The sequence below is a fragment of the Plecotus auritus genome, assembly GCF_963455305.1.
Source record: "Plecotus auritus genome assembly, chromosome: 1".
In the NCBI taxonomy this organism is placed as follows: domain Eukaryota; kingdom Metazoa; phylum Chordata; class Mammalia; order Chiroptera; family Vespertilionidae; genus Plecotus; species Plecotus auritus.
The window spans coordinates 64,233,946-64,261,079 of NC_137770.1; the positions used below are offsets into that span (position 1 = coordinate 64,233,946).

General features: G+C 39.3%; 1 protein-coding gene across 1 annotated transcript in view; it reads left to right on the forward strand.

Moving 5' to 3' along the window:
• The window catches only part of ATP8B4 (ATPase phospholipid transporting 8B4 (putative)), a 187,395-nt gene that overhangs the window by 157,987 nt on the left and 2,274 nt on the right, over positions 1 to 27,134 (forward strand). Inside the window, exons 14-16 of the mRNA XM_080682656.1 lie at positions 316 to 359; positions 16,523 to 16,688; positions 19,890 to 20,078. Coding sequence (XP_080538782.1) covers positions 316 to 359; positions 16,523 to 16,688; positions 19,890 to 20,078 — 399 coding nt within the window. The remainder of the gene's footprint in view (positions 1 to 315; positions 360 to 16,522; positions 16,689 to 19,889; positions 20,079 to 27,134) is intronic.

Sequence of the window (27,134 nt, forward strand, 5' to 3'; positions counted from 1 at the left end):
AGTAGAAGGTAAAATTTGCATCTCACAAACATCATAGATAATATAATGCCAGAATGATAAAATATCAGAAATACATAATTGCAAATTTTGCTTAAATGCATACCGCATGTTAGTTCTATCTTGGGCAAACATGAGTATCTATCTCTGTAGATAGCCATGTTTAAGGTTACAATTTGAAAATACTCCTAAAAAGTCTACCTTTGAATCCAGAATGCCATCCAGTAGTGGTACTTTAATAAGTGTATTCCTGAAGATTAAATGTCTAAATCTAGTTTCAATTTCATTTAGTTTTAATTCTCAATTTTTGTTTGGCAGGTGAAGTACATGATGACCTGGGTCAGAAGACAGACATAACTAAGGTGTGGAGGTGATAAGATTTCCTTTTTACTTTTAATTTCAGATTGTGCATGCTTTTAAAATGATGAATTCCTAAAGGTCTAATTTCTGCTATGACCAGATGAGATACATAACATTAAAATATTTATATGATTCAAAATTTCTTCTTATGCAGGTTCCCCAACCCCAAAGTTACCACTTCCTTATTCTAATATTTATATATATGCAAGCAAATATATTTCTCCATTTTTTTAAGGTAGATATATACACTGTTCTTTCAACTTTCTCAGCAGTGCATTTTGGAGATTTTTCTTGATCAGTAAAAAAAAGTACTTCTTATTCTTTTTGATGACTGATAGTATTTTGTTACATTGATGTTCTGTAATTTATGTAAAGAGACACTATTGGACATTCAGGATATTTTCAATATTTTGTTATTAAAGAAAATGCAGCAAAAATAACAGAGTGTACCTATGCTATTTCACATGGATCCTATATTCTAACAAGTTCTGTTTTTAGAAATGAATTACCAGCTCAAAAGGCATGTGCATTTGTAATTTGATAAATATTGCCAGATTACCCTTTTTAGAATTTATACCAGTTTACTCTCCCACAAACACACTCACCAATACTATGTTGTATCAGAGTTTTTGATCATTGACAAACTATGTGAGACACAGTATATCAAAATGTTTCAAATTTTAATTTCTCTTATTATGAATGAGGTTAACATCTTTTCATACTTTTAATAGCCTATTGTATTTCCTTTACTGTGAACTTCTGGTTCATAATTTTTTACCCACTTTTCTATTGGATTATCATCTATTCATTGTTTCTGAGAATAAATGTCACGTTAATTTTATTTTTCAGAATCTAGAAAGCTACTAGATTCTGTTTGCTAATGCTTTATTTAGATATATGCATTGGCATTTGTAAGGCATGTTAGTCCTCAATGTTCATTTTGGGGGTAATGTTTGCTTTGCTACCAATGTTATATTTGCTTTAGAAAGAATGTTTTTTTCATTATTTAATATTCCATAGGATAATTCAAATGGTCTGTGCCTTAAAGTTTTCATAAAATTCTCCTGTAAAATCATGTAGACCTGGAGGTGTTCAGGCAGTAGCCCTTTGATAATGATATTTTCTTTCCCATGGTATTTATCTGCTTAGAATTTCTAACTCTTCTGAAATGGTTTGGAAAATTATACTTTCCTACAATATTCCCTAATTCAATAGGATTTCCAGATTTATTTGCAAAGACTTGAACAAAAAGATGTCTTATGATTCTATTAATTTTCTCTTTATCTGTGGCTATTTTTTTTCTTAATTTTTTTCCCTTCTTGATTATGTTAGAAAGTTGCCCCTTTTTCCCACATAAAATACAGCTTTTGAATTTATTATTTACATATATTTTTTCGTCTTTAAATCAATAAGTTCTGCTTTTATCTTTATTAATGCCTTATTTCTTCACTCCTTAGCTTTCTTTTATTTTTCCTCCAACTTTTTAATCAGATGTTTAACATTTTGCTTTTATTCTTCCTTTTTAAAAATACAAATATTTATGGTTATTAATTTCCCCCTGAACACCGCTTTAGTTTTATCACATGGATTTGGGTATGTAGTTTATGAAAGTGTCTTTATCATGTCTGTTTGAATATCTATATTGAACCAGGAATTTTAAAGAAAGAGTTTTAAAATGTTCAAGTGGTAGGGGCTTTCCCCCTCTGACTTGATTGTACTTTTAATAAAAGAATATATTTGCATTATTTCTACTTTTTGGAATTTTTTGGAGTTTTCTTTGTGGCTTATTATGATCATTGTTCCAGGGTCCTTAAAAAGAAAGCATATGTATATTCTGTTTTCAAAGTATAAAATTAGCTAAATGTCATTTAGTACTATCTTATTAATTATATTATTTAGGTTTTATGTTTCATTATTTATCTTTTATCTATGTTATTTCTTTGGATTAAATAGGTTAATTAAAGTGTTCTGATAATCTCTCTCCTACTCCCATATAACCTGAAATTTTTGTTTCATTTTGCTATTTTGGAGTGCATTAATGTTTATAGTGGTTACATTTTTGTTATGAATTACATAATTTAATGTTAAAAGAGCTCTTTTTTGACCTATTTAATTCTTCTTGGCCTGAATTCAACCTTATTTGCTATTAAGATCATGACTTCTGGTTTCTTTTCATTTGCATTTGCCCACTTTTTATTCTCAATGTTCCTGAATGACTTTATTTTAGGTGTGTCTCTGTGTGCAGCATAGGCTTAGATTTTGCTTTGCATTCCAAAGTTTCAAACTTGTTATTTTATTTATTCTCTTTTTATTTGCTTGTTCATTTGACCTATACTATGCCTCATTTCAAAAGGCTTTACAGTGAATTATAGACACAAAATAGTAAGACAAATAGCACATATCCATAAGATTGATAAGAAATGGCAGCCAAGTAGTAAAATTAAGCAAGCAGAGATGGCAAATTTACATGCACTCCAACCACAAAAATCTCAGTGTACATATAATGGCACACAATTGCATACACACACTATTGACTCTCCAACTTTTTTTTTTTTTTTTAAATATATTTTATTGATATTTTACAGAGAGGAAGGGAGAGGGACAGAGAGCTAGAAACATCGATGAGAGAGAAACATCGATCAGCTGCCTCCTGCACACCTCCCACTGGGGATGTGCTCGCACCAAGGTACATGCCCTTGACCGGAATCGAACCCGGGACCCCTCAGTCCGCAGGCCGACGCTCTATCCACTGAGCCAAACCGGTTTTGGCTCCAACTTTTTTTTAATAAGTGATGGGCCACCTACATTATGTTATCTCTTAGTTCTGTTATATTTTAGGTTATCCTTTGTGTCTGTATACAGTTCTTGTAATATTTAGGAAAATATTACATAATTTTTCTACTATCTACTTCCAAGAGTTTATATAATGCTCTTAATTCTATTTTCTTATGGCAATATGTATCAATATCTTACTATGAATAGTGATGAAATTATTGTATTTTTTCCCTCTTATTTTCTTCTTATTTTTATTAATATACTACTTTATCTTAAATATATATGGCTTTCTGTTAGTTGATTTAAATCTTCAAATGATATCTTCTGACCTTCAAATGTTAAATGAGGAAATCAGAATCTTTTCCCAAATTTTTAGTTGTCTTTTCAACATAGTTAAAGTATATAATATAATATAAAGTGGGGCAAAAGTAGGTTTACAGTTGTTTGTATGGAAAATAATACAATAATTAATAAATAATAGTAAAAAAATAGCCCTGGCTGAAGTAGCTCACTTGGTTGGAGCATCATCCTGTACACTGAAAGGGCATGGGTTCAATTCCCAGTCAAGGCACATACCCAGGTTGCAGGTTGGATCCCTGGTGGGGGCATCTGCGGGAAGCAATTGATTGATATTTCACTCTCATATTGATGTTTTCCTCTTTCTCTCTCTCTCCCTCCCTCCATTCCTCTCTCTCTAAAAATCAATACCAACAAGAAAAAAAAAAAAAAGAGAAAGAAAACTCATGGACATGGACAACAGTGTGGTGATTGCGAGGGTGGAGGGGGATGGGTGAAGGTGATAGAAGGCATAGAGGGGATAAAAGGTGATGACACATAATAAATAAATAAATAAAAGCATGTCTTCAGTTGAGGATTAAAAAAATAATTCAAGAATAAACTATGTTTTGTGTACTTATGGGAATAAACCTACTTTTGCCCAACCCTGTATATTTTGTTGTGCCATGCTAATCTCTCTATTTCTTTTAGACTTAGTCCTTCAGTTAGAAGATTTGGTACTCACCACCAACTAGTCTCTTTCCCATGTTTTTTACAGTTATCTCCAGTTTCAAGAAGGATTAAGAAATATCTGTTCAAAACTATCTATTGACTTTATATTTGAATAACAGTTTGGCTATTATCTTTTTGAGTCACAATTTCTTTTAGGGAGTGGGGAGGTGGGAGTATTCAGGGATATCTAAGGTTAGTGTGTATTTTACTCCTTATTAGTGAGTTAATCATTTTCCTCCCCAATAAATTTTGTTCAAAATTTATTACATGGACAAAACAATCTGTGATAAAATAAGTCTCTATGATTCTGAGATAAACACAACTAATTGAGTGTCTTATATATGGGTCTTCTCATATATCCTATATAATAAAAGGGTAATATGCAAATAGACCAAACAGCAGAACAACCAAACAACTAACCAAAGTGTAATATGCTAATGATATGTTAAGGCTGCTCAACTGCTTGCTATGACGTGCACTGACCACCAGGGGGCAGACAGTCAACTGGCTGACCAGTCACTATGACGTGCACTGACCACCAGTGGGCAGCAGTTGACCAGTTGATCAGTCGCTATGATGTGCACTGACCACCAGGGGGCAGATGCTCTGACCAGTAGGTTAGCTTGCTACTGGGGTCTGGCTGATCAGGACTGAGTGAGATGGGCTGGACACGCTATTGAGCCCTCCCACGGTCCCTCTCCAGCCCGATCGTGCACCGGTGGGGTCCCTCAGCCTGGCCTGCACCCTCTCGCAATCTGGTACCCCTCAGGGGATGTCGGAGAGTCGGTTTCAGCCTGATCCTGTAGGCCACTCCCCTTTGGAGGGCGCCAGATGCAGGGCTCATAGCTGGTGAGTGCTGCTGTGGCAGCGTGAGCCTCTCCTGATCGGGACTGATTGGGTGCGAGTCTGAGGCAGGCAGAGTGGGGCTGGGATGAGCAGGAGTGGCAGGTAGGAGCTGCAGGTGGCGTTGGCCTGTGGGTTTCAGCCTGATCGCTGCAGGCCACCCAGAGGGACCCCACTCATGCACAAATTCATGCACCGGGCCTCTAGTTTGGATATAATATACTAGAGGCCTGGTGCATGGATTCCTATACCAGTAGGGTCCCTCGGCCGGCCTGTGCCCTCTCACAATCCAGGACCCCTTGGGGGATGATGGAGAGCCAGTTTTAGCTCGATCCCTGTAGGCCAGGCCAAGGGACCCCACCGGTGCATGGGCTTCTAGTATGCATATAAGATCTTTGGTTAATCTCTTCCTGTCCTCCCCCTTTCCCCTTCCCTCTGAGATTCATCAGTCTGTTCCATGTTTCCATGCCTGTGCATTGAGCATCTGCCCCCTGGTGGTTATTGTGTGTCATAGCTACTGGTCAGCCAGTCACTTAGGCTTTTATATTTATAGATAATTTTATTCTACAGTATCCAAGACAGTGTATATTAAAGTATTTTCCTATCAATTGTTTTTGCAAAGACATTATCACAGGACCAGCACTTTGAGTTATAAACTTTTAGAAGTACATTTTGTGCTTTCTAGAAGTCAGTGAATTAATAGGGAGCTTATTTACTACTAGAGGCCTGGTGCACAAATTTGTGCACAGGAAGGGCTCCTCTGGGTGGCCTGCAGGGATTGGGCTGAAACCCACAGTCCAATGTCACCTGCAGCTCCTACCAGCCGCTCCCGCTCATCCTGGCCCCACTGAGCCTGCTGCAGGCTCATACTCAATCAGTCCCAATTGGGAAAGGCTTGCTCTGCTGCAGCACTGCTCTCCAGCTGTGAGCCCTATGTCTGGCGCCCTCCCAAGGGGAGTGGCCTGCAGGATTGGGCTGAAACTGGCTCTCCAACATGCCCCGAGGGGTCCTGGATTACTAGAGGGTGCAGGCCAGGCCAAGGGACCCCACCGGTGCACAATCAGGCCGGGGAGGGACTGGGGGAGGGTTCCAGGATATGTCCAGCTCCATCTTGCCCAGTCCCGATCGGGGCCGATTGGGGCTGGCTGGCTGGGGAGGGACGCGGGAGGTTGACCAGCTGGGGAGGGACCACGGGAAGGCTCCAGGGTGTATCCATCCATCTCGCTCAGTCCTGATCGGCCGGATCCCAGCAGCAAGCTAACCTACTGGTCGGAGCATCTGCTCCCTGGTGGTCAGTGCATGTCATAGCAAATGATTGAGCAGTCTTAGCATATTACATTTTGATTGGTTGAACAGTTGACCAGTCACTGGATGACTGGACACTTAGCATATTAGGCCTTCATTATATAGGATTAAACCATTTTCCACTATTTTGTCCTATTCTTTATTGAACCCCATTTCTTTAATTTTTTACTAAAAAAATTTTTAAGTGTACAGTAAAAAGCACTCTAATTGGGTCTTTTCTGCTACCTTGTCTTCCAAATTGCTGATTCACTCCTCTGCTTTATCCAATCTACTGTTTATTCCTTCTAGTATATTCTTCATTTCAGATATTGCATTCTTTATTTCTAACTGGTTCTTTTTTGTGGTTATTATATCCTTTTTCTCACTAAGTTCCTTGAGCATACACTGGTAGTACCATTTTTTTTAAACTCTATATCTATTAAAGTGCTTGCCTCTACTTCACTTACCTCTTTTTCTGGAGATTTCACCCTGTTCTTTCATTTGGGGCATGTTTCTTTGTCTCCCTATTTTGGCTGCTTCTTTGTGTTTGTTTCTATGTATTAGATAGATCTACTATATCTCCCAGTCTTGGTAGTGTGGCCTTATGTATTAAGTGTCCCGTGGGATTCAATGGTGCAGTTTTCTTGATCACCTGAGCTGGGTGCTCCAAGAATGTCCTTTATGTGGGTTACGTGAGCCCTCCCATTGTGATTGAGTCTGGATTGTTATTGGTCCATTTGTGCATGGGTTTGACCCTCAGGCTGGCTGACTGTGAGGATTGACCTTGACTACAGCGTATGAGCTACTGTGTAGGTACTGACCACACTAAGTGGAATTTGCCTCAGCAGAGTCTGGTGCCTCCCGAGATTTCCCTTGTGAAGGTAATTGGATCCTGCTCTGATGTAGTCTGAAGCTGGCCACTGGGTGAATTGGTGCTGGGGCCTCTTGATAAGGACTCTGGCGCAGGTCAATATCAGATGCTGCCTGTGACTGGCCCTGGGCAACCTGTTTGGAGATACAATGTGATCCAGAGTTTGTGGCTGCCTCTGCTGGGCTTGGGTGTGCATGAGAAGGTCCAAGCTGTTTGCCTATTGTTGGCCTTCACCAGCACTGAGCCCAAGGGCAGTCTGCAAAAGACCCAAGGCACCCTGAGACCTGCCTATGCCTGCCTTTGTCTGCCAGCTGCCTGTTACACTCAGTCACTGAAAGAGTCTGAGGTGGTGCTCGAGTTGCATTAGGAAGGTACTCAGTGAGTCACCAGGTTAGGGGTGGGTGACACAGGTTCAATCTTGGTGCTAATGGTAGGTCTGAGGCCACTCAGCAAAACCCCAAGATATACCAAATCTAGCTGCCACCCACCAGGTGCCTGCAGACCTTTGTGTTAGGGTGGGGTCTCAGGGAGTTGTCAGGGTGAAGCCAGCAGAGCTTATCAGGCCCAAATAGACCAAAATTTGTTGGTGTTGAAGGGAGGGCTCTGCATCAGTTGGGCATGCAAGAAAAAAATGGCTGCTGTCCTAGGGCCACACAACTCAGTCTGTCCCAGATTCTGTGGGACACTGAATTCAGCAGGGTGGGGGTACAGGGAGTCAGGAGGGTGGGGCTATTGGATGTCTTATGAGGTTGGGGAAAGGGGAGTGTGGCCCCTGCCCCAGAGCCACACAAGTCAGTCACTGTTACCCCCTAAGTCTGCCCAGAATTCCACACCCTTATCCAAGCAGCTGACTCCTCAGCAGAGTGTGAGCTCTGCGGTTTGGGATAAAAGGGAGTCCAGAGGGTAAGGCTGTTACATTCCCCCAGGTTGATTCCATAAAGAGGGGAGTGTTCTACCCAAAAAGATGGTGTCTGTGGTGTGGGAGGCGAACTCAGCACAGGGATCCTGGTGGCTATCCCTTCAGCTCTCTCCCTAGAGCCACAAACCCCAGTCTCTCCTCATGTGACTCTAGTCTGCTCTGTCCTCCACCCACTGGAGCACAGGGTGAGTGGCTGTGAAGGAGATTTTGTGCTTTGGCCCTTTAAGTGGCCACTTGTGTCTCTATCAGACTCCTGTTTCTCCCTGACAGGCAGGATCCATGCTGATTTTTCCAGTCAGATGGGCATCTCTTTCTGGGTCTCATGCTCTGAGCTGGGGAGCCTGGTGTGGAATTGAAACCCTAAACTCTTAGGGGAAACCTTTATAGCTGAGGTATCTCTCCAGGATCTCAACCATTGCCCATGTGAGCAGGTCCATCCCTTTTCACATCTCTGCCCTTCCTACCAGTCTCGATGTGGTGTCTTCTGTAAACCCTTGGTTATATGACTTCCGTTTAGCTGGTCTTTGGTTTTATTCAGGTTGATTGCTCTATACTTTATTTATTTATTTTTATTTACTTTTTCTTCTTTTTTTATTGTTTAAAGTATTACATATATTAGTACATATATCTCCTTTTTTCCCTCATTGACCTTCCCCCAGCCTCCCCTACCCCCTGTTGCATGCCTTCACCCCCCCCCCCCCAGTGTCTTGTGTCCATTTATGCATGCATACAAGTCCTTTGGTTGATCTATTTTCCTCCCTCCCCAACACTCCCCAGCCTTCCCACTGTAATTTGACAGTCTGTTCAGTGCTTTACTGACTCTGTATCTATCTATTTATTCATCAGGTTATAATGTTCTTTATTTTCCATAAATGAGTGAGATCATGTGGTATTTTTCTTTCATTGCCTGGCTTATTTCACTTAACATAGTGCTCTCCAGGTCCATCCATGCTGCTGCAAATGGTAAGAATTCCTTCTTTTTTATAGCAGCGTAGTATTCCCTTGTGTGGATGTACCATAGTTTTCTAATCCACTCATCTGCTGATGGGCATTTAGGCTGTTTCCAAATCTTAGCTATGGTGAATTGTGCTACTATTAACATAGGGGTACATATATCTTTTCTGATTGGTGCTTCTAGTTTCTTGAGATATATTCCTACAAGTGGGATCACTGGGTCAAATGGGAGCTCCATTTTTAGTTCTTTGAGGAAACTCCATACTGTTCTCCACAGTGGCTGCACCAGTCTGCATTCCCACCATCAGTGCACGAGGGTTCCTTTTTCTCCACATGCTCACCAGCACTTGTCGTTTGTTGATTTGTTGATGATTGCCATTCTGACAGGTGTGAGATGGTACCGCATTGTTGTTTTCATTTGCATCTCTCGGATAATTAGTGACTTTGAGCATGTTTTCATGTGTCTCTTGGCCTTCCTTCTGTCTTCTTTCGAAAAGATTCTATTTAGGTCCGTTGCCCATTTTTTTATTGGGTCATTTATCTTCCTTTTATTAAGTTGTATAAGTTGCCTGTAGATGTTGGAGATTAAACCTTTATCAGTGATAACATTTGCAAATATGTTCTCCCATACAGTGGGCTTTCTTGTTGTTTTGTTGATGGTTTCTTTTGCTGTGCAAAAGCTTTTTATTTTGATGTAGTCCCATTTGTTTATTTTCTCTTTAGCTTCCATTGCCCTAGGGGCAGTATCGGTGAAGAAATTGCTTCAGCATATGTCTGAGATTTCTCTGCCTGTGGATTCCTCTAGTATTTTTATGGTTTCCTGTCTTATGTTTAAGTCCTTGATCCATTTTGAGTTAATTTTTGTGTATGGTGTAAGTTGGTGGTATAGTTTCATTTTTTTGCATGTATCTGTCCAATTTTCCCAACACCATTTATTGAAGAGACTGTCTTGACTCCATTGTTTGCGCATGCATCCTTTGTCAAATATTAATTGAGCATAGTGGTTTGGGTCGATTTCTGGGTTCTCTATTCTATTCCATTGATCTATGTGTCTGTTCTTGTGCCAGTACCAGGCTGTTTTAAGAACAGTGGCTTTGTAATACAGCTTGATATCTGGTATTGAGATCCCCCCTACTTTGTTCTGCTTTCTCAGGATTGCTGCAGCTATTCAGGGTCTTTTTTTATTCCAGATGAATTTTTTGAAGGTTCGTTCTAGGTCTGTGAAATATGTCGTTGGTATTTTAATGGGAAGTGCATTGAATTTATAGATTGCTTTGGGTAGTATGGACATTTTGATGATGTTGATTCTACCAATCCATGAACATGGTATGTTCTTCCATCTGTTTACGTCTTCCTCTGTCTCTTTTTTCAGTGTTCTGTCGTTTTCCACGTATAGGTCTTTTACCTCCTTGGTTAGGTTTATTCCTAAGTATCTTAATTTTTTTGGTGCAATGGTAAATGGGATTGCTTTTTTAATCTCTCTTTCTGTAAGTTCACTATTGGTGTATAGAAATGCCATAGATTTCTTGGCGTTAATTTTGTATCCTGCTACATTGCCAAATTCATTTATTAAGTCTATTAGTTTTTTGATGGAGTCTTTTGTTTTTTTTTATGTACAATATCATGTCATCTGCAAATAAGGACAGCTTTACTTCTTTTCCAATTTGGATGCCTTTTATTTCTTCTTCTTGTGTAATTGCAATGGCTAATAATTCCAGTACTATGTCGAACAGGAGTGGTGAGAGTGGGCATCTCTGTCTTGTTCCTGTTCTTAGGGGAAATGGTTTTAGTTTTTGCCCATTGAGTATGATGTTAGCTGTGGGTTTATCATATATAGCTTTTTTTATGTTGTGGTCTGATCCTTCTATTCCCACCTTGTTGAGAGTTTTTATCAAGAAAGGGTGTTGGATTTTGTCAAATGCTTTTTCTGCATCAATTGATATGACTATGTGATTTTTATCTCTCAATTTGTTTATGTGATGTATCACGTTTATTGATTTGCAGATATTGCACCATCCTTGCATCCCTGGGATAAATCCTACTTGGTCATAGTGTATGATCTTTCTGATGTACTGCTAGATCCAATTTGCTAGAATTTTGTTGAGGATTTTGGCATCTATGTTCATGAGGGATATTGGCCTGTAATTCTCTTTCATTGTGTTGTCTTTATCTGGTTTTGGTATTAGGGTGATGCTGGCTTCATAGAAGGAGCTTGGAAGTGTTCCTTCCTCTTGAATTTTTTGGAATAGTCTGAGGAGGATAGGTTTTAGTTCTTCCTTGAATGTTTGGTAAAACTCCCCTGTGAAGCCATCTGGCCCCAGGCTTTTGTTTGCTGGAAGCTTTTTGAAGATTGCTTCAATTTCTTCCATAGTTATTGGCCTATTGAGATGTTTAGATTCTTCCTGATTGAGTTTTGGAAGGTTATATTTTTCTAGGAATATGTCCATTTCCTCCAGGTTGTCCAGTTTGTTGGAATAGAGTTGTTCATAGTATTTTTTACAATCCTTTGTATTTCTGTGGGGTCTGTTGTTATTTCACCTCTTTCATTTCTGATTTTGTTTATTTGGGTCCTCTGTCTTTGCTTCTTGGTGAGCCTGGCTAGAGCTTCATCAATCTTGTTTATCCTTTCAAAGAACCAGCTCTTGCTTTTGTTGATCTTTTGTATTGTTTCTTTGGTCTCTAGGTTGTTTATCTCTGCTCTGGTCTTTATTATTTCCTTCCTTCTGCTTACACTGGGCTTTTCTTGTTGCTCTCTTTCTAACTCTTTGAGTTGTAGGGTTAGGTAATTTATTACCATTGTTTCTTGTTTTTTGCAGTAGGCTTGTAGAGCTATGAACTTCCCTCTCAAGACTGCTTTCGCTGTGTCCCATAGATTTTGGATTGTTGTGTTTTCATTGTCATTTGTTGCCATGATGTTTTTTATTTCTTCCTTGATCTCTCTGGTAACCCAGTCATTGTTTAATAGCATGCTGTTTAGTTTCCATGTGTTTGATTTTTTTGGATTGTTTTTATTATAGTTGATTTCCAGTTTTATGCCATTGTGATCTGAGAAGATGCTTGATATGATTTCTATCTTCTTGAATTTGAAGAGACTTTGCCTATGTCCCAACATATGGTCTATCTTTGAAAATGACTCATGTGCACTTGAGAAGAATGTATATTCTGTGGCTTTGAGGTGAAATGTTCTAAAGATGTCAATTAATTCCATCTGGTCTTGTGAGTCATTTAGGATTGGTGTTTCTTTGCTGATTTTTTTGTTTAGAGGATTTGTCCAATGGTGATAGTGGGGTATTAAAGTCTCTTACTATGATTGTATTGCTGTCAATCTCTCCTTTGATATCCTCTAGGAGTTTTTTTTTTATGTATTTGGGTGCTCCTGTATTAGGTGAGTATATGTTTACCAGAGTTATTTCTTCTTGTTGGATTGCTCCCTTTAGTATTATGAAGTGGCCTTCCTTACCTCTTGTTATGTCCTTCAGTTTGAGATCTAATTGGTCAGATATAAGTATTGCTACCCCAGCTTTTTGTTCATTTCCATTCTCCTGAAAAACCTTTTTCCATTCCTTCACCCTCAGTCTGTGTGTGTCTTTTTTACTGAGGTGGGTTTCTTTTAGATAGCAGATATATAGGTTATGTTTTCTATCCAATTTGTTACCCTATGTCTTTTGATTTGGGCATTTAATCCATTTACATTTAAAGTTATTATTGATAGGTACTTATTTGTCACCATTTTTGTTCTTTACCCTTGTATTCATTCTTTGATTCCTATTTCTTTCTTTTTACAGCAGACCCTTTAGCATTTCTTGCATTGCTGGTTTGGTGGTAATAAATTCCCTTAGTCCTTTTTTGTCTGTGAAGCTCCTGATTTCACCTTCAATTTTGATTGATAGCCTTGCTGGGTACAGTATTCTTGGATTCAGACCCTTCCTTTGCATGACTTTGTATATTTCATTCCATTCCCTTCTGGCCTGATGAGTTTCTGTTAAGAAATCAGTTGCTAGTCTGATGGGGGTTCCTTTGTAGGTAACTTTCTGTCTCTCTCTGGCTGCTTTTAAGATTTTTACTTTGTCGTTGGTGTTTGCCAATTTAATTATAATGTGCCTTGGGTTCATTTTGCTTGGGACTCTGTGAGCTTCTTGGATTTGTGTGGGTTTTTTCTTCCCTATATCAGGGAAGTTTTCTGTCATTATTTCTTCAAACAGGTTTTCTATTCCTTGCTCAGTTTCCTCTCCTTCTGGAACCCCTATTATGCGGATGTTGTTTTGTTTCGTGTTGTCCCAAAGTTCCCTTAGGCTCTCCTCCTGCTTTTTATTTTTTTTTTCTAGAAGCTGCTCTACGTTGGTATTTTTTCCTACCTTGTCTTCTAGCTCACTGATGCGGTCCTCTGCTTCTTCCAGTCTACTCTTGATGCTTTCTATTGAGTTCTTTACAGCAGCGATGTCATTTTTCATTTCTCCTTGGTTCTTCATTTCTTCTTGGTTCTTACTCATATTGTCGAATTTGTCTTCCATTATTTTCAGCCACCTTATGACCATTTCTCTGAATTCTTTCTCTGGAAGGTTATTTGCCTCCATTTCGTTTACTTCCTTTTCTGGTGATGCCTGCTTTTCTTTCATATGTGGGCTGTTTCTTTGTCTCCCCATGGTGTCTCTTCTCCAGGTGTCAGGTTATTTCGTTTTCTCTCTCCTACGTTGGTTTAAGGCACAAAATACAACACAACCAGGTACAACACACAAGGCACTAAACAGAAATGTATTCATATATGAATAACCCTAAATAAAGGTGACTACCAGAGAAAGGCAAATTAGGGCATAGGAGAGAAAGAAGAAGAGAGAGAAAAAAAGAAAGGAGTGCCAAAATGAATTTGGGAAAAGGAAAAAAAAAGTAAGAGAGAAAAGAAAGAGAATATGAAAGAAAAGGGGAAAAACTATATATGGGAAAAAAAACTCCAATAAAACAGCCACTAATCCCAGCAAATGCCAGCAACAAGTACCTGGAGATGAATACAAGCTACAAACAACAACTCATATCAAGTGAGGTGAGGGAGGGAAAAGAGAAACAAAAAACAAACAAAAGCAAAACAAACAAAAAAACAAAACAAAAAAAGAATAAGCAAAACAATCTCACAAACAAGCATAAAAAATCAATACAATCAACATTCTAGCAAACAACAACAAAAGGACCGAGAGAAAAACAATTTTTTGGATAGTGAAGACAGAGAAGAGAGAAGTGTGTATGGACTCGGAGCAGGGGATTGGAAATTAGATATATAACTAGGGTGAAATTTTAATAGGGGGTAAAAAGAAAGAATAGAGAAAATCTGAAGCAGGAGAAGGGTAAGAGAAACAGGACAACCAAAGGGGAAAAGTTAGAAAGAGAGTGATGGCATAAAAGTAGAGTTGAGATAGAGTACAATGATGCTAAAGGAAAGATGAAAATAGAATTTAGAACACTAATCCCAAAGTAAAATTAAGAGAAAATGAAATGACACTTAAAAAAAAAAGATAAAATAGTGGTAGTAATAATACTGATTGTAAATAATAATGTAATAATTAAAAAGGTAAAATCAAGTGAGGAAAAAAGAAAAAAGTTTCTTAAGTAAAAGATGAAAAAAAATAAAAATAAGAAAATAAACTGTGCAGTAGTGAAGGTGATTCACTTCCTCTATTGTTCTGTTTGGCACACCTGTTCCCCAGTCAGGACAGTATTGCAGTTCCCTGCATTCCACTGCTCCTCAGTGTTGTAAGCCAGTCCTGATTTTTAAGCAGGCAGTGTGTCTTAATTTCTTGTATTCCTTTATTTGTGAATACACAAGAGTCAATTTGTGATTCAACCCCTGGGCGGCAGTGTTTCTGGATTGACCTCCAGATCTATAGGTCCTCTCTAACATGTGCTTAAATCCTGCTTTTCCTGTGGCACTCAATACCGGTTTGTGGGAGTGAGCTGCCCCAGAGCTGGTTCTCTGATGGTCACTTCCCGCTCTGATCCCCAGGTTCCAGAAAAACAACTTTCCCCTGCAGTCTCCTAGGATGTCCCCAACTGGGTGATCCTATGTATTGGCCTTAGTCATCAGAAGCAAGGATTTAAAGAGGAAAAAGCGCAAGTGTGCGAACTCTGGGGCTGCACGCAAGTTTGCGCAGTCCTTTTCCCCCTTGTGTTCAGGCAGCCGGCACACTTTTAAAATTTTTAGGCTGTCCTTCTGCGTCAGATCAAAATGGGTTGCTTTTTAGAGATCCCCTCTGTTAGCAGCTCTGAGTACCCCCTTCCACATTCACGAATCACGCCAGCCCCAACAGCCACGGATTTTTCTAGGCGCAGACTTCCCCCAGTCCTCCAGCTCCTGCAGTGTACACATTTCTCTGTCCTCCCAGGACCAGAGACCTCACCTTATCCCAGGCCAAATCTGACCTTTCCATGATGGAGTGTAGAGCTCCTCTGAATCCGTATGTTTGCGCCAACTGGGGACTGGTGCTCTGGGGTTCACAGCTGTTTGGTGGGTGCTGCAGTTGTAGATTTTTAGGCTTCCGATAAGATCCACTTTCCCCTTCAATATGGCGTAGTCTCCACGTCTGAGCCAGTGGCTCTGGGAGGGAACCCAGCAGCAGTGGGGGCTGCCCGGTCAGGGGAGCCCTGTCCAGCAGACCCCACCTTCTCCTGGAGTATAGCTGTCCCTTAACTCGCCAAAAAACACTCCCTGTGCAACCCTCAGCTGTCCTTTCTATCTGCTCCAGGACAAGGCTCGGGACATGTCTGTCTATTCCACCGCCATTTCCCCCCCCCTGGGCTATACTTTATTTGTAATTCCAGCTTGGTCTTGAAAGGAGGTGAATGTAGCTTCCACCTACTCTGCCACCACCTTGGATTTTATACCACATATTCTTTGTCCATTTGTCTGTCAATGGACATTTATGTTATTTCTACTTATTGGCTATTGTGAATAATGCTGCAATGAACATGTGAGTGCAAATATCTCTTCAAGATCCTGATTTTAATTCTGTCATTATATTATGCAATATCTCTAGTGAGATCTGAGAAAGTATACTATAGTCAAACACAGTATTTTTGTATCAGAAGGTATTAATTCACACTAAGCAGGCTAAAAAATCTATAACTAGACACATATCAATCCAGGTCAGATATTGCAATCAAAATGAGTTCAAGTCTTGTCAGGTTTTGCTATCGAGTAAGTTTTGAAAAAAAAAAAAAAAAAAACCTCTCAGTTTATAGGCATTCTTTGTATTTTGGAGTTGCAATAAGCTTTTGAGGATTTTTACAGCCATTGGATATTTTCCCTCATAGGCTTTTGGAAAGCTCACTATCTGCTGCATGGCTCTGAAATGAGAAGACAATATTTAACGGAAATGAAACAGAAAGCCATTTTAGTGCCAGACGTGTTTGATGCTGAAAAAATCATATAAGCACTAAAAATGCTTAGAGGAAATGTTTTTGAATTTTAAAAGATGATTGTTGGAACCAGGTTTCTAGTTCTTTTTGTTGTTGTTCCCCTGCAGAAAAAAAAGCCTGTGGATTTCTCAGTCAACCCCCAAGTAGATAAAACATTTCAGTTTTTTGACCACTCTCTGATGGAATCCATTAAACTGGGTGATCCCAAAGTGCATGAATTCCTGAGGTTACTCGCTCTCTGCCACACTGTAATGTCAGAGGAAAACAGTGCAGGTAAGTGGAAAGTGTGTATAAGCGGTGAGCCTTGGTTTTTAAATCAGAACTGATATTTTTATTTAAAACGTTTGGAATTGGAAGGATTTTCTAATTAAAAATACAACTTTGCATAGCAGCTTATCTACTACACTAGCTTTTCTTTATATTTATTTATAACCTGAATATTTTCCAGTTATCTCTCAATTATTGACATACACATTTAATAGATACAGATGACTATCAGGTGTATGCTTACAATGAAATTTTCCAGTAATGGGGGTAGATTTATACTGGTAAAATAATACTCTTATATAGTCCCCAGTATGAACAAGTCTTCACACTTAGTAAGATGGTTGTTTAGAAGCTCAGAGTTCCTAGAATAGAACAAAATCAGCTGGGCCACTTTAATATTAAAGTGATGAGGTGGGTAGATAATGGTGTTAATGAATCAGCTTCTTGTTCCAATCAAGCCCAAACTATTTTATTTGCAAGTTATTTTTTCTTTCTACTACCAACTATTGACTAAGAAGTATCACCCAAGTAATTCAATTCAAAAGTGAAATACTGTATATATAGACTGTAGACACTTTATATGTATACTAGTGCCCTGGTGCACAGATTCATGCACATTGAAAAGGAAATTAATTTGAAAGTGGCTGGTGGGGTGGGACTGGGTGAGATGGGCTGGACACACCCTGGAGCCAACCTCCTGCAGTCTCTCCGCAGCTGGCTGCACCTGGGGTGGCACCACGGCTCGAAGGTCATCTGTGGAGTGAGCAGGATCCCTCTGGCAGGTGGGGTCCCTCCGCCTGGCCTGCGGGGATCGGGCTGAAACTGGCTCTTCGACATCCCCTGAGGGATCCTGGATTGTGAGAGGGCCGTTCTCGGGTGACACACCCTGGAATCAGGCTCCCTCCTTTCTGGTTCCGGGTGCATCACCAGAGACCGCAGCTGCCAAGTCACCGCAGCTCAGCAGCTCTTGTGTTGAGCATCTGCCCCCTAGTGGTCAGTGCGCTTCATAGCTACCGGTAGGAGCATCTGCCCCCTGGTGGTCATTGCACATCATTGCTACTGGTCGGACAGTTGGATGGTTGCTTAGCCTTTTATATATATAGATATGTGTGTGATAAATATGTGTATCTATATCTATATATCTATATCTATATCTATATCTATATCTATATCTATCTATCTATATCTATATATCATCTCTGCACACATACACTTGTGTATATTTTTCTTGTTGGGACTACATTCAAGCCATAGTTTTGTCCTTGATGACTGACAATATTGCAGATGTCCTGCATTTTCTACTCCTTTGCTCCTCCCACCCAACCCCTGCCCCATCCCAAGCCTTCACCACAATATTGTCCTGTCCATGGGCTATGCATATATGCATATAAGTTCTTTGATTAATTTCTTCCTGTCTCCTCGCCACCTCTCCCCTCAGAGATCTGTCAGTCTTGTCGGGGTTCTTGTCCCAGCATTAAGAAGGGGTACAGCAATCTGGAGAAAGGACCTGATGTGTAGATTCAATAAGGAGTCCAAAGACGAAAGATAATTTTGAAAGGCATTGGGGGTCAGAGGAGCTTCAGCTAAAGGAGCTAAAGACTACCCCTTAACTCAGGACCCAGTGCTTTTTATTAACACAATTTGTCCTAAGGCAAGGTGGAGATAATACACTTCAAAGGGTAGGGTTTCAAAGGGTAGGGTTTACAGAAGCATTGTCAGATTGGGAAATAGCCTATAGCTGTTCAGGTGTTTGGCCAACAGGAGGCAATAACATGTAGACTAAGATGCCCTGAGCTATCTGGCAGTTAGCAATCCTATTCAGGTTTGGGGGAGATGCTTTTTAGCCGTTCCAACAAGTAAACTACATATGTGGCTCAGCCCTTGTTGAGCCCCCCAAGCTTCACCAACCTTTTGATGAAACTCTTGTAATTATGACATGTTGGAATTTGTTCCTGGCACAGTCTGTTCCATGCACCCATGCCTCTAGACCTATATTCTCTATGTCTTTTAACATGTCTCTCATTTTTCCATTTCTTTATCTCTCTGGGATATATTCTGGAATTTTCTTTATTTTTTTCAGCACACTAATTCTTTCTCTGATTGTATCTAATCTGTAGTTTTTTATTTTTAATTTCTACAAAACCTTTAATACTTTTTCACATCTGCTTAATTTCATGCCTCTCTTTTATGTCTTAAAATCTATTAAATATTTGTAATGTGCTATTTCTAATAATTCCAATATAGGGGTAACCAATGGTAACTTTTGGTTTGAATCATTTCACCTTTTCCAGTTACAGATAGTAGATGGTTTATTTGTTTTTAATGAAAAGGAATCACAGTGTATACATTAAAACACTGCTTGTTTTCTTAACAATTTACCTTGGCCATCACTATAAATCAGTAAATATGGATCTAGCTCTGTTTACTTTTTCTAATTGATTTTTACATACAAAGATAACTTACTAATTTTATGTAGGAAGGCTTACTTTATACTGTTTTTTAAAGTGCATTTTTGTGTTATTTTCTTCATTATTTCTCTCTCTTACCCTCACCCCAACACATACATATTACCAGGTGCCAAGGATTAACATCTGGTTTGATTCCTTAAATTTTAGGGAATTTCTTATATACCTTCTCATAGAAAGGTCTTTAGTGGCAGACTGAAGTGGAATTTGGAATATCTGCTCCATTATTATTTGACTGTGTGATTGTGCAAAAATCATAACTTCTCTAATAATAAGTTTCACCAGTATAAAATAGAAATACTTTTAATAACCCCGATATTCAAGGCTTGCCATGAGGATTATGTGAGTTAATAGATATTAAGTGCTTTAGCTTATGAAACTTTCACGGTACATCTCTTGATACTGAAAATACAAAGGTATGGTCTCTGCCTTAAGACACTTGCAGCATAGTGGGGAGGCACACTCAGCAACAACTATCTTTTAAAATAAGATGACACAAGTTATACTGGTAGTATGCATAGCTCACAGGATAAGCACCTGCTCTAGCCAGTTGGTGAGTAGAAAATGTCTGATTTCTAGAGCTGTCACTTGAGCTGAGTGTTGAAGAATGAGTTGGAGTTGGTATTGGCATTCTATGAATGTTAAGCTATTCTTTTTAGTATTCATACATTTGTTTATTTTCCTTTTTTAAAATACCCTTTCTTGGTTGTTGTTTAATCCACTTGTTTTTTTTTCCTCTTAGGACAGCTGATTTATCAAGTTCAGTCACCTGATGAAGGGGCTCTAGTGACTGCTGCAAGAAATTTTGGGTTCATTTTTAAGTCTCGGACCCCAGAGACAATAACAATAGAAGAATTGGGAACACTAGTTACTTACCAATTGCTTGCCTTTTTGGATTTCAACAATATCAGGAAAAGGATGTCAGTCATAGGTGCGGTTGGTAGCTGAGATTATTTTTTGAGTTTTGCTATGGTTATATTGATGCTTCTCATGGATAATTTTGCTCTTGATTATGTGTTGAGAGTTGTGATATTTTTGTAGCTTTGTGAACTTCTATCATCCTCAACTTAGCCTGAACACTGTGTAATAAGCATAACTAACATTTAACAATACTTATTATGTGTCTATCACTGTTCTATATACTCTACATGAATGAACTGATTTGTCACAAAACCCTATAAGGTAAGTACCATATTTTAATGACCATTTTAATTGAGTAACTTGACCAAGGTCATGTAGCTTGAAGTGGAATAGCTGGGATTCAAATCTAGGAGTTCTGACTGCCAAGTTGTAACTGTACTCATCCCCCCCCCCCCCCCCCGCCGCCCCGCCTCAGAGAAAAATTGCTCTTGTTCCTTTTCAAAGCTGAAGATTCCCTCCCTCCCTCCCTCCCTCCCTCCCTCCCTCCCTCCCTCCCTCCATCCCTTGCTTCTTCCTTCCCTCCTTCCTTATGTCTTTGATTTCTTCTTTATAACTGGCTTCTTCCTTCAGCCCACAACTCTGTAATTATCCTATGTCCTTAAAGTTATTGTTCATGCTCTGACTTCCATTCATTTCATCACCACACAACACTGCTCAGGATGAGTTCCTGAATTCCTTGGCACATGCTAGTTATTGTTGATATTGTTGTTTTGTGAACACCATTATCAGCCTCCTCGTTATCATTCATTGACTCTCTTTACCTGGATTACTGGAGATGATCACCTAAAATTGTATTTAGTACCACAACAAAGAATGCTTTTTGTTTTATTTTTTTAAATTTCTTTATTGATTAAGGTATTACATATTGTCCTTATTCCCCCATTACCCCCCACCTCCCATTCATGCCCCCACCCCCCTGTTGTCTGTGTCCATTGATTAGGCTTACATGCATGCATATAAGTACTTCGGTTGATCTCTCCCCCTAACCCCCACCCTCCCCTACCTTCCCTGAGGTTTGATGTTCTGATTGATGTTTCTCTGTCTCTGGATCTATTTTTGTTCATCAGTTTATGTTGTTCATTATATTCCACAAATGAGTGAGATCATGTGATATTTATCTTTCTCTGCCTGGCTTATTTCACTTAGCATGCTTTTTTAAACTGTGCTAACCCTCAGTGCTGCCTCAGTGTCCCTCTCATTCGTACTTTGCTCCTCTTTCCAGTCCTTCTAACAGGTGTTCTAAGCCTTTGCCCTTCCCTCAAGTCCTCAGATTTGTCATGATCTCCTTCACTCTTGGAAGCAAAATTTATCTTCTATTTCTCTAAAAAATAGAAAAAAAAATAGAGGCCTTCTGAGATGTGCACCATCAACTTATACATTTCCCTATCCTCCTCCTTCATCTCCAAGTTGTAACTGTACTCATTTTTTCCCCCTGCCTCAGAGAAAAATTGCTCTTGTTCCTTTTCAAAGCTGAAGGTTCCCTCCCTCCCTCCCTCCCTCCCTCCCTCCCTCCCTCCCTCCCTCCCTCCCTTGCTTCTTCCTTCCCTCCTTCCTTATGTCTTTGATTTCTTCTTTATCACTGGCTTCTTCCTTCAGCCCACAACTCTGTAATTATCTTATTTCCTTAAAGTTATTGTTCATGCTCTGACTTCCACTAATTTTGCCACTCCATTTTTCTTCCTTCCATCACAGTTTAATTTTTCAAGCTCAGTTTTTTCTCCTCACCTTTATTTCTCTTTTCAGCCTATTAGGGTGAGGCTTCTGTTTCCACTACTCAAGAAGAATGCTTTCTCAGAGGTTTTCAATGGCCTCATGGCTTCTCCATGCAGTTGTCTTCTCTATCATCTATCTATCATCTATCTATCTATCTATCTATCTATCTATCTATCTATCTATCTATCTATCATCTATCTCCTATCATTTATCTAATCATCTATGTATCTACCTACTTACCTACCTATCCATCTATCTCTTTAAACTTACTAATCAAAGCCTGTTGACCTTCTTCTCTTTACATTCCTCTTTTGGCCTCTGTGACCTCACTGACTCCTGGGTCTCCTCTTGTTCTGTCTTTTATTTCTCTAACTCCTCTGCTGACTACTCTCCATCCCATTCTTCAGTATTGTCCTTTTCTCTTCTTACTTCCTGGGCTCCTCTTGAATAATCTTGACCACTCACATAGTGATAGCTATTGCCTATATTCCATGTCCTTCCTGTACAGTTCTCTAGCTTTAATCTCTTTCAGAGGTCCACACACATACTCAGTCTTCTCCTGGATTCTGCCACTGGGTTATACTATGGTTACCTCAAATTTTATATGTCTAATATAGAACTTTCTTTCACAGGTATTGCTTTTTCTATAGCCCTTATTAAACTTGCTAACAATCACTTTTTACTGTATTCCTGTGAGTAAATGGAGCACTTTAAAATGAACTATTTTATTAAATTCTTGCAATAGTATGTTACTCCATTTAGGAGATGAGGAAATTAAAGGTCAAAGATTTTAAGTAACTTACCAAAGATTGTCACACATCTGTCACATGACTTCTCATACAGCTGGTAAGATGCAGAGAAAATATTTGAACTCAGGTCTATCTTTCTCCGAAGTCTGGCCTCTTAACCCCTATTTTAACTCACTTGCTTTTGACAGCTCATCTCCTTTATGCCCCTAGGTTAGTGGTTCTCTAACTTTACCTCCCATCAGAACCACCAGGAGAGCTTGTAAAAACACAGATTGCTGGGCCTCAGTCCCAGAGTTTCTAACTCAGTAGGTTTGAAGTGGGGCCTAAACATTTACTACTAGTACATGTCTAATAAGCTCCCACATTATGCCAATACTGGTACTGCTGGTCAGGGGACCATAGTTTTGGGACCACTACCCTGGACTAATAGATCATCAAATACTACTCCTTACGTTCCCAAGAGCTGTGTGGAGCATTTCTGAAACCTGTCTCCTTCTTTGCTACTCTCTCCACTCAGGCCTCAGCATCTCTCGCCTTATCTATAGAATCCTCAGTAGTCACCCTGTTTCTTTTTAAAATTAGCCTCAAAGCTCTGGCCGGTTTGGCTCAGTGGATAGAGCGTCGGCCTGGAGACTGAAGGGTCCCGGGTTTGATTCCGGTCAAGGGCATGTACCTTGGTTGCAGATACATCCCCAGTAGGAGGTGTGCAGGAGGCAGCTGATCGATGTTTCCCTCTCATCGATGTTTCTAACTTTCTATCCCTCTCCCTTCCTCTCTGTAAAAAATTAATAAAATATATTTAAAAAATTAGCCTCAAAACCCCCTTTTATTGTAAAAGCCTTCTTTCCTTTTTCCTTATTTTCCAGTACCCTGGCTTTAGTTAAGTCTCTTATCACTGCTTGCTTGCATTATTGCAAAATCTTCAAAATTCTTCCTCCTTAAAATAATCCTCTATGCTGACATCAGGGCATTCTTATTAAAACATTGGGCTGATTTTGCCATCACTCTCTTAAAAAACCTTGGTGGCTTTATAGAATTTAAAGGATAAAGTCCTTAGGATGTCATTGAAGATTATTTGCAATCTGACTGCAATCTGATTTTTCTTCCATTTCTCCAAATTTTGTGCTCCAACTCACTAGACTTCAGCATTCCTGGCATGCATTGTGCACTTTCACACCCTTTGTGTGTGCTATTTCCCCTGCCTAGACCTCTCCTTTTCTCTACTTCTTTCTTTAAAAACTCCTACTAAAAAACAAACAAACAAAAAAAAACAAACAAAAACTCCTACTCACCTGGTAATGTCCAATTCAAATGCTATCTGTTCTCTCAATTCTTTTCCTACTCTCCAAATAACTGTATTCTCCTTTGTTACCCTGAGCCCCTTGTTCATAACATGAGTGTGATACCAGTCCCACGAGAGTCAGGACTTTTCCAGTTGTTGGGGTGTGTACTGCATGAAGGCAGGTGCTATGCATTAGTTTTACCTTAGTCTTCTTTTTTTAAATACTATTCTTTAAAAAATACTTTTATTGATTTTTAGAGAGAGAGGAAGGGCGAGGGAGAGAGAGAAACATCAATATGAGACCAAAACAACATTGGGCTGCCTCCTGCATGCCTCCTACTGGGGATCGAGCCTGCAACCCAGGCATATGCTCTGATAGGGTTTCAAACTGGCAACCTTTTGGTGCAACCACTGAGCCACACCGGCCAGGGCATGCCTTAGTCTTAAACTGCCCAGAGCCAAGCACAGAGCTTAGCACACAGTAGGTTTTCTATAAACGTTTGTTAAATAAAACTTAACCCAATACTTTGTAAATTATGAATATCCTGATCCTCATATTAAATCACTTTCTACTGTGGAAAACCTATGTGTTTATGTAATTGTAGGGTTTTTTGTCTTTAACTACTGGAAACTAGCCCTAGAAGATTGCTCTCAGTAGGTAAAAACTAAACATCATTTGAGGATGTTTATTTTTATATTTTTAACAACAGGTTATAGGCAGTTATCATTGATGTTGCCAATGAGCACAGATGCTGCTGCTTTAAGTGTCAACCTAATGTGGTATCAGTGGGAGCTATCTTCTATTTACAGCTTCAGGGGAGGTGTTATTTATGTTGGGTTGGCCCAGAACTCGCTCTGAGGGTGTTGACAAAAACCTAAGATTGCTACACAGGGAAACTTTTGGCTTTTCTCCAGCATCAGTCACCATTGCAGGCTGTGGAGAAATCACAGCCTAACCACAAACATCTGATGTTTGCCTTAATGGATCCCATATGAAGAAAGGTAATGTTCCATCACAGAACGCATGGAGGCCTGAGGGCTTTATTTTGGTTCTGTGTGGCTTTTAATCTGGCGGACTTTGAAAGACTGCACGAGGGTACAAAAGTCTCTGTTTGATAACAAGGCAAAAACAATGCCAGTCTCATGGTTGTCACATGGCTTGGTCTGTGGGGAAAACACCCTGATGTGAAGGCTCAGACATTTGCTATGTTTTGCCTCTTCCTCCTTTTCCTCCTTTTTCTTCTTAGTTCTCCTTTTTCCTCCTCTTCTGTTCTTCCCCTTCTTCTCCTCATCCTCATTCTTTTTCTTCTCCCCGCTTTTGCCTATCATTTATTGAACCACAAATGTATACCAGTAGTACTTTCATTTTGGAGCAAGACCCCTGATTTATTTTAGAGATATGTAAATAAAAATTGATTTCTATAGAGACTTATGTCAGAGGGTTTAGAATCTACTATATTGATAAACATATAAATCTCATTATATAGTTTTAGAAGCAGGAATTCAACTAATTATGTAAATAAAAATACAGAGATAAAGTTCAGGGACAGTTATAATAGAGGCTAGTGGCAAGTAATCATTAACGAAGAATACATTATAATAGCTCTTTAAAAAGCCCTTACAAGGTCCTTAGATAAGGGTTGCTCAACTCTAAACTGTTCAATGCTTATCAGTAAGAATCGTATTGCCATGTCAGCATTTCTCCGTGTGAATGTATGAACAACCACCCAACTGAGATGCAAAGCAGAATTATTGACCACCCTTCACAGTGCTGCTATTGCATTTACTCTTAACAGCATAAACCTGTAACTGTTTCTGACCTTTGTCTTTCCTTTATGTCACAAAGCCATAGCTGCTTCTCTCAATAAATTTCACATCATTATAATTCAACTCAATTAAGCAAATATTTATTAAGTGCTTACCATGTTCCAGGGACTTGAAGCTAAAGAGAAGGTGGAATTAAAACATGTTCTGTGTGGTAGCATGGAGGAGAAGATGGTAAAGCAGGGCAGGAAACAGGCTGGAAAAGGGCAGATCTGGATGGCCCCTGAGTATGCTATGTTAAGGAATGACACCTCATCTAAGGTTAGAGGGAAGCTGTTGCAGGTCTCTAAGCATTAGTGGGAAGATGATTCTGTCTGGATAACAGAAGAGTCTGGGGGGAAGCAGGACTGGAAAGAGTAAAACCATGTAGGTTAATGTGATAATCTAGGCAAGAGAGAAGGTGACAGAGAGAAATTCATGACTTCAGTTGGATGTATGGGTGTGAAGGGGGATAGCTGAATGATGGCCAGATATCTGATTTGGAGATTAAGTGAATGATGAGTCTGGCTATTGAATCTGGGGACATAGGAGCAGTAGCTAGTTATTGAAAGAAGATAATGTGTCCATTAGAGGGGCCAATGCTGGGTTAGGAGACAGCATCAGAAAGGTACAGCTGAAAAGGACCTTAGAAGTTAGATTTTTAAAAAACATCTCCTTTTCACCTATAGAAACTGAGACAAAAAGATGTTAAGGAATTTGTGCAAATCACAATGGGTTTGTGATTTCCCTAGACAAGTGGTTCTCAATGTGTTGTCTGGGGAACCCTAGGAAACCTGGAGTGTTTTTCAGAGGATGCACAAGGACAAAACTATTGTAATAATAAATCTAATGTCTTTTTCATTCTTTCTCTACTGAGTATACTGTGGAGTTTTACAAAGACCACATGCTGTGTAATATCACAACAGATTGAATGCAAAGCAGATATGAAAATCCAACTGTCTCCTATTAGGCCAGACATTAAAGGGACCTGTAACCATGTAAAACAATGCACTCCCTAAACTAAATTTTATTGTTCTGGAAAAATATAGTTCTAGTTCATAAAAATGTTATTTATGTAATAGGTTTATTATTATAATATTGATCATTATAGTAATATTATATAGTGTCATAAGACTATTAATATAATAAAATTTATCAGTTTTAATTTCTAACATGGTAAATATTGATAGAACCCATATAAAAAGCTCTTTGGAGTCCTCATGAAGTTTTAAGAGGGTAAAGGGGTTTTGAGACCCAAAAATTTGAGAACGGGTGTCCTAGTCTGGACTATCAAAAATGGTCACCTAGAGAAGTCCCACTGGCAAAGGTAGGGTATATATGCTTTGCTTTCATAGCTCTGGCGATGCGAGGAAGAAATTATTTGGGAAACTATCAAATTGGATTGTTATAAAAGTAAGAGGAAGCCTTTTCTAGAATTAAATGCCCCCCCCCACTTGAACAATTAGATAAATTGCATATATATTTTCTCTCTTTCCCTCTAAAGTGGGCAATTAAAGCA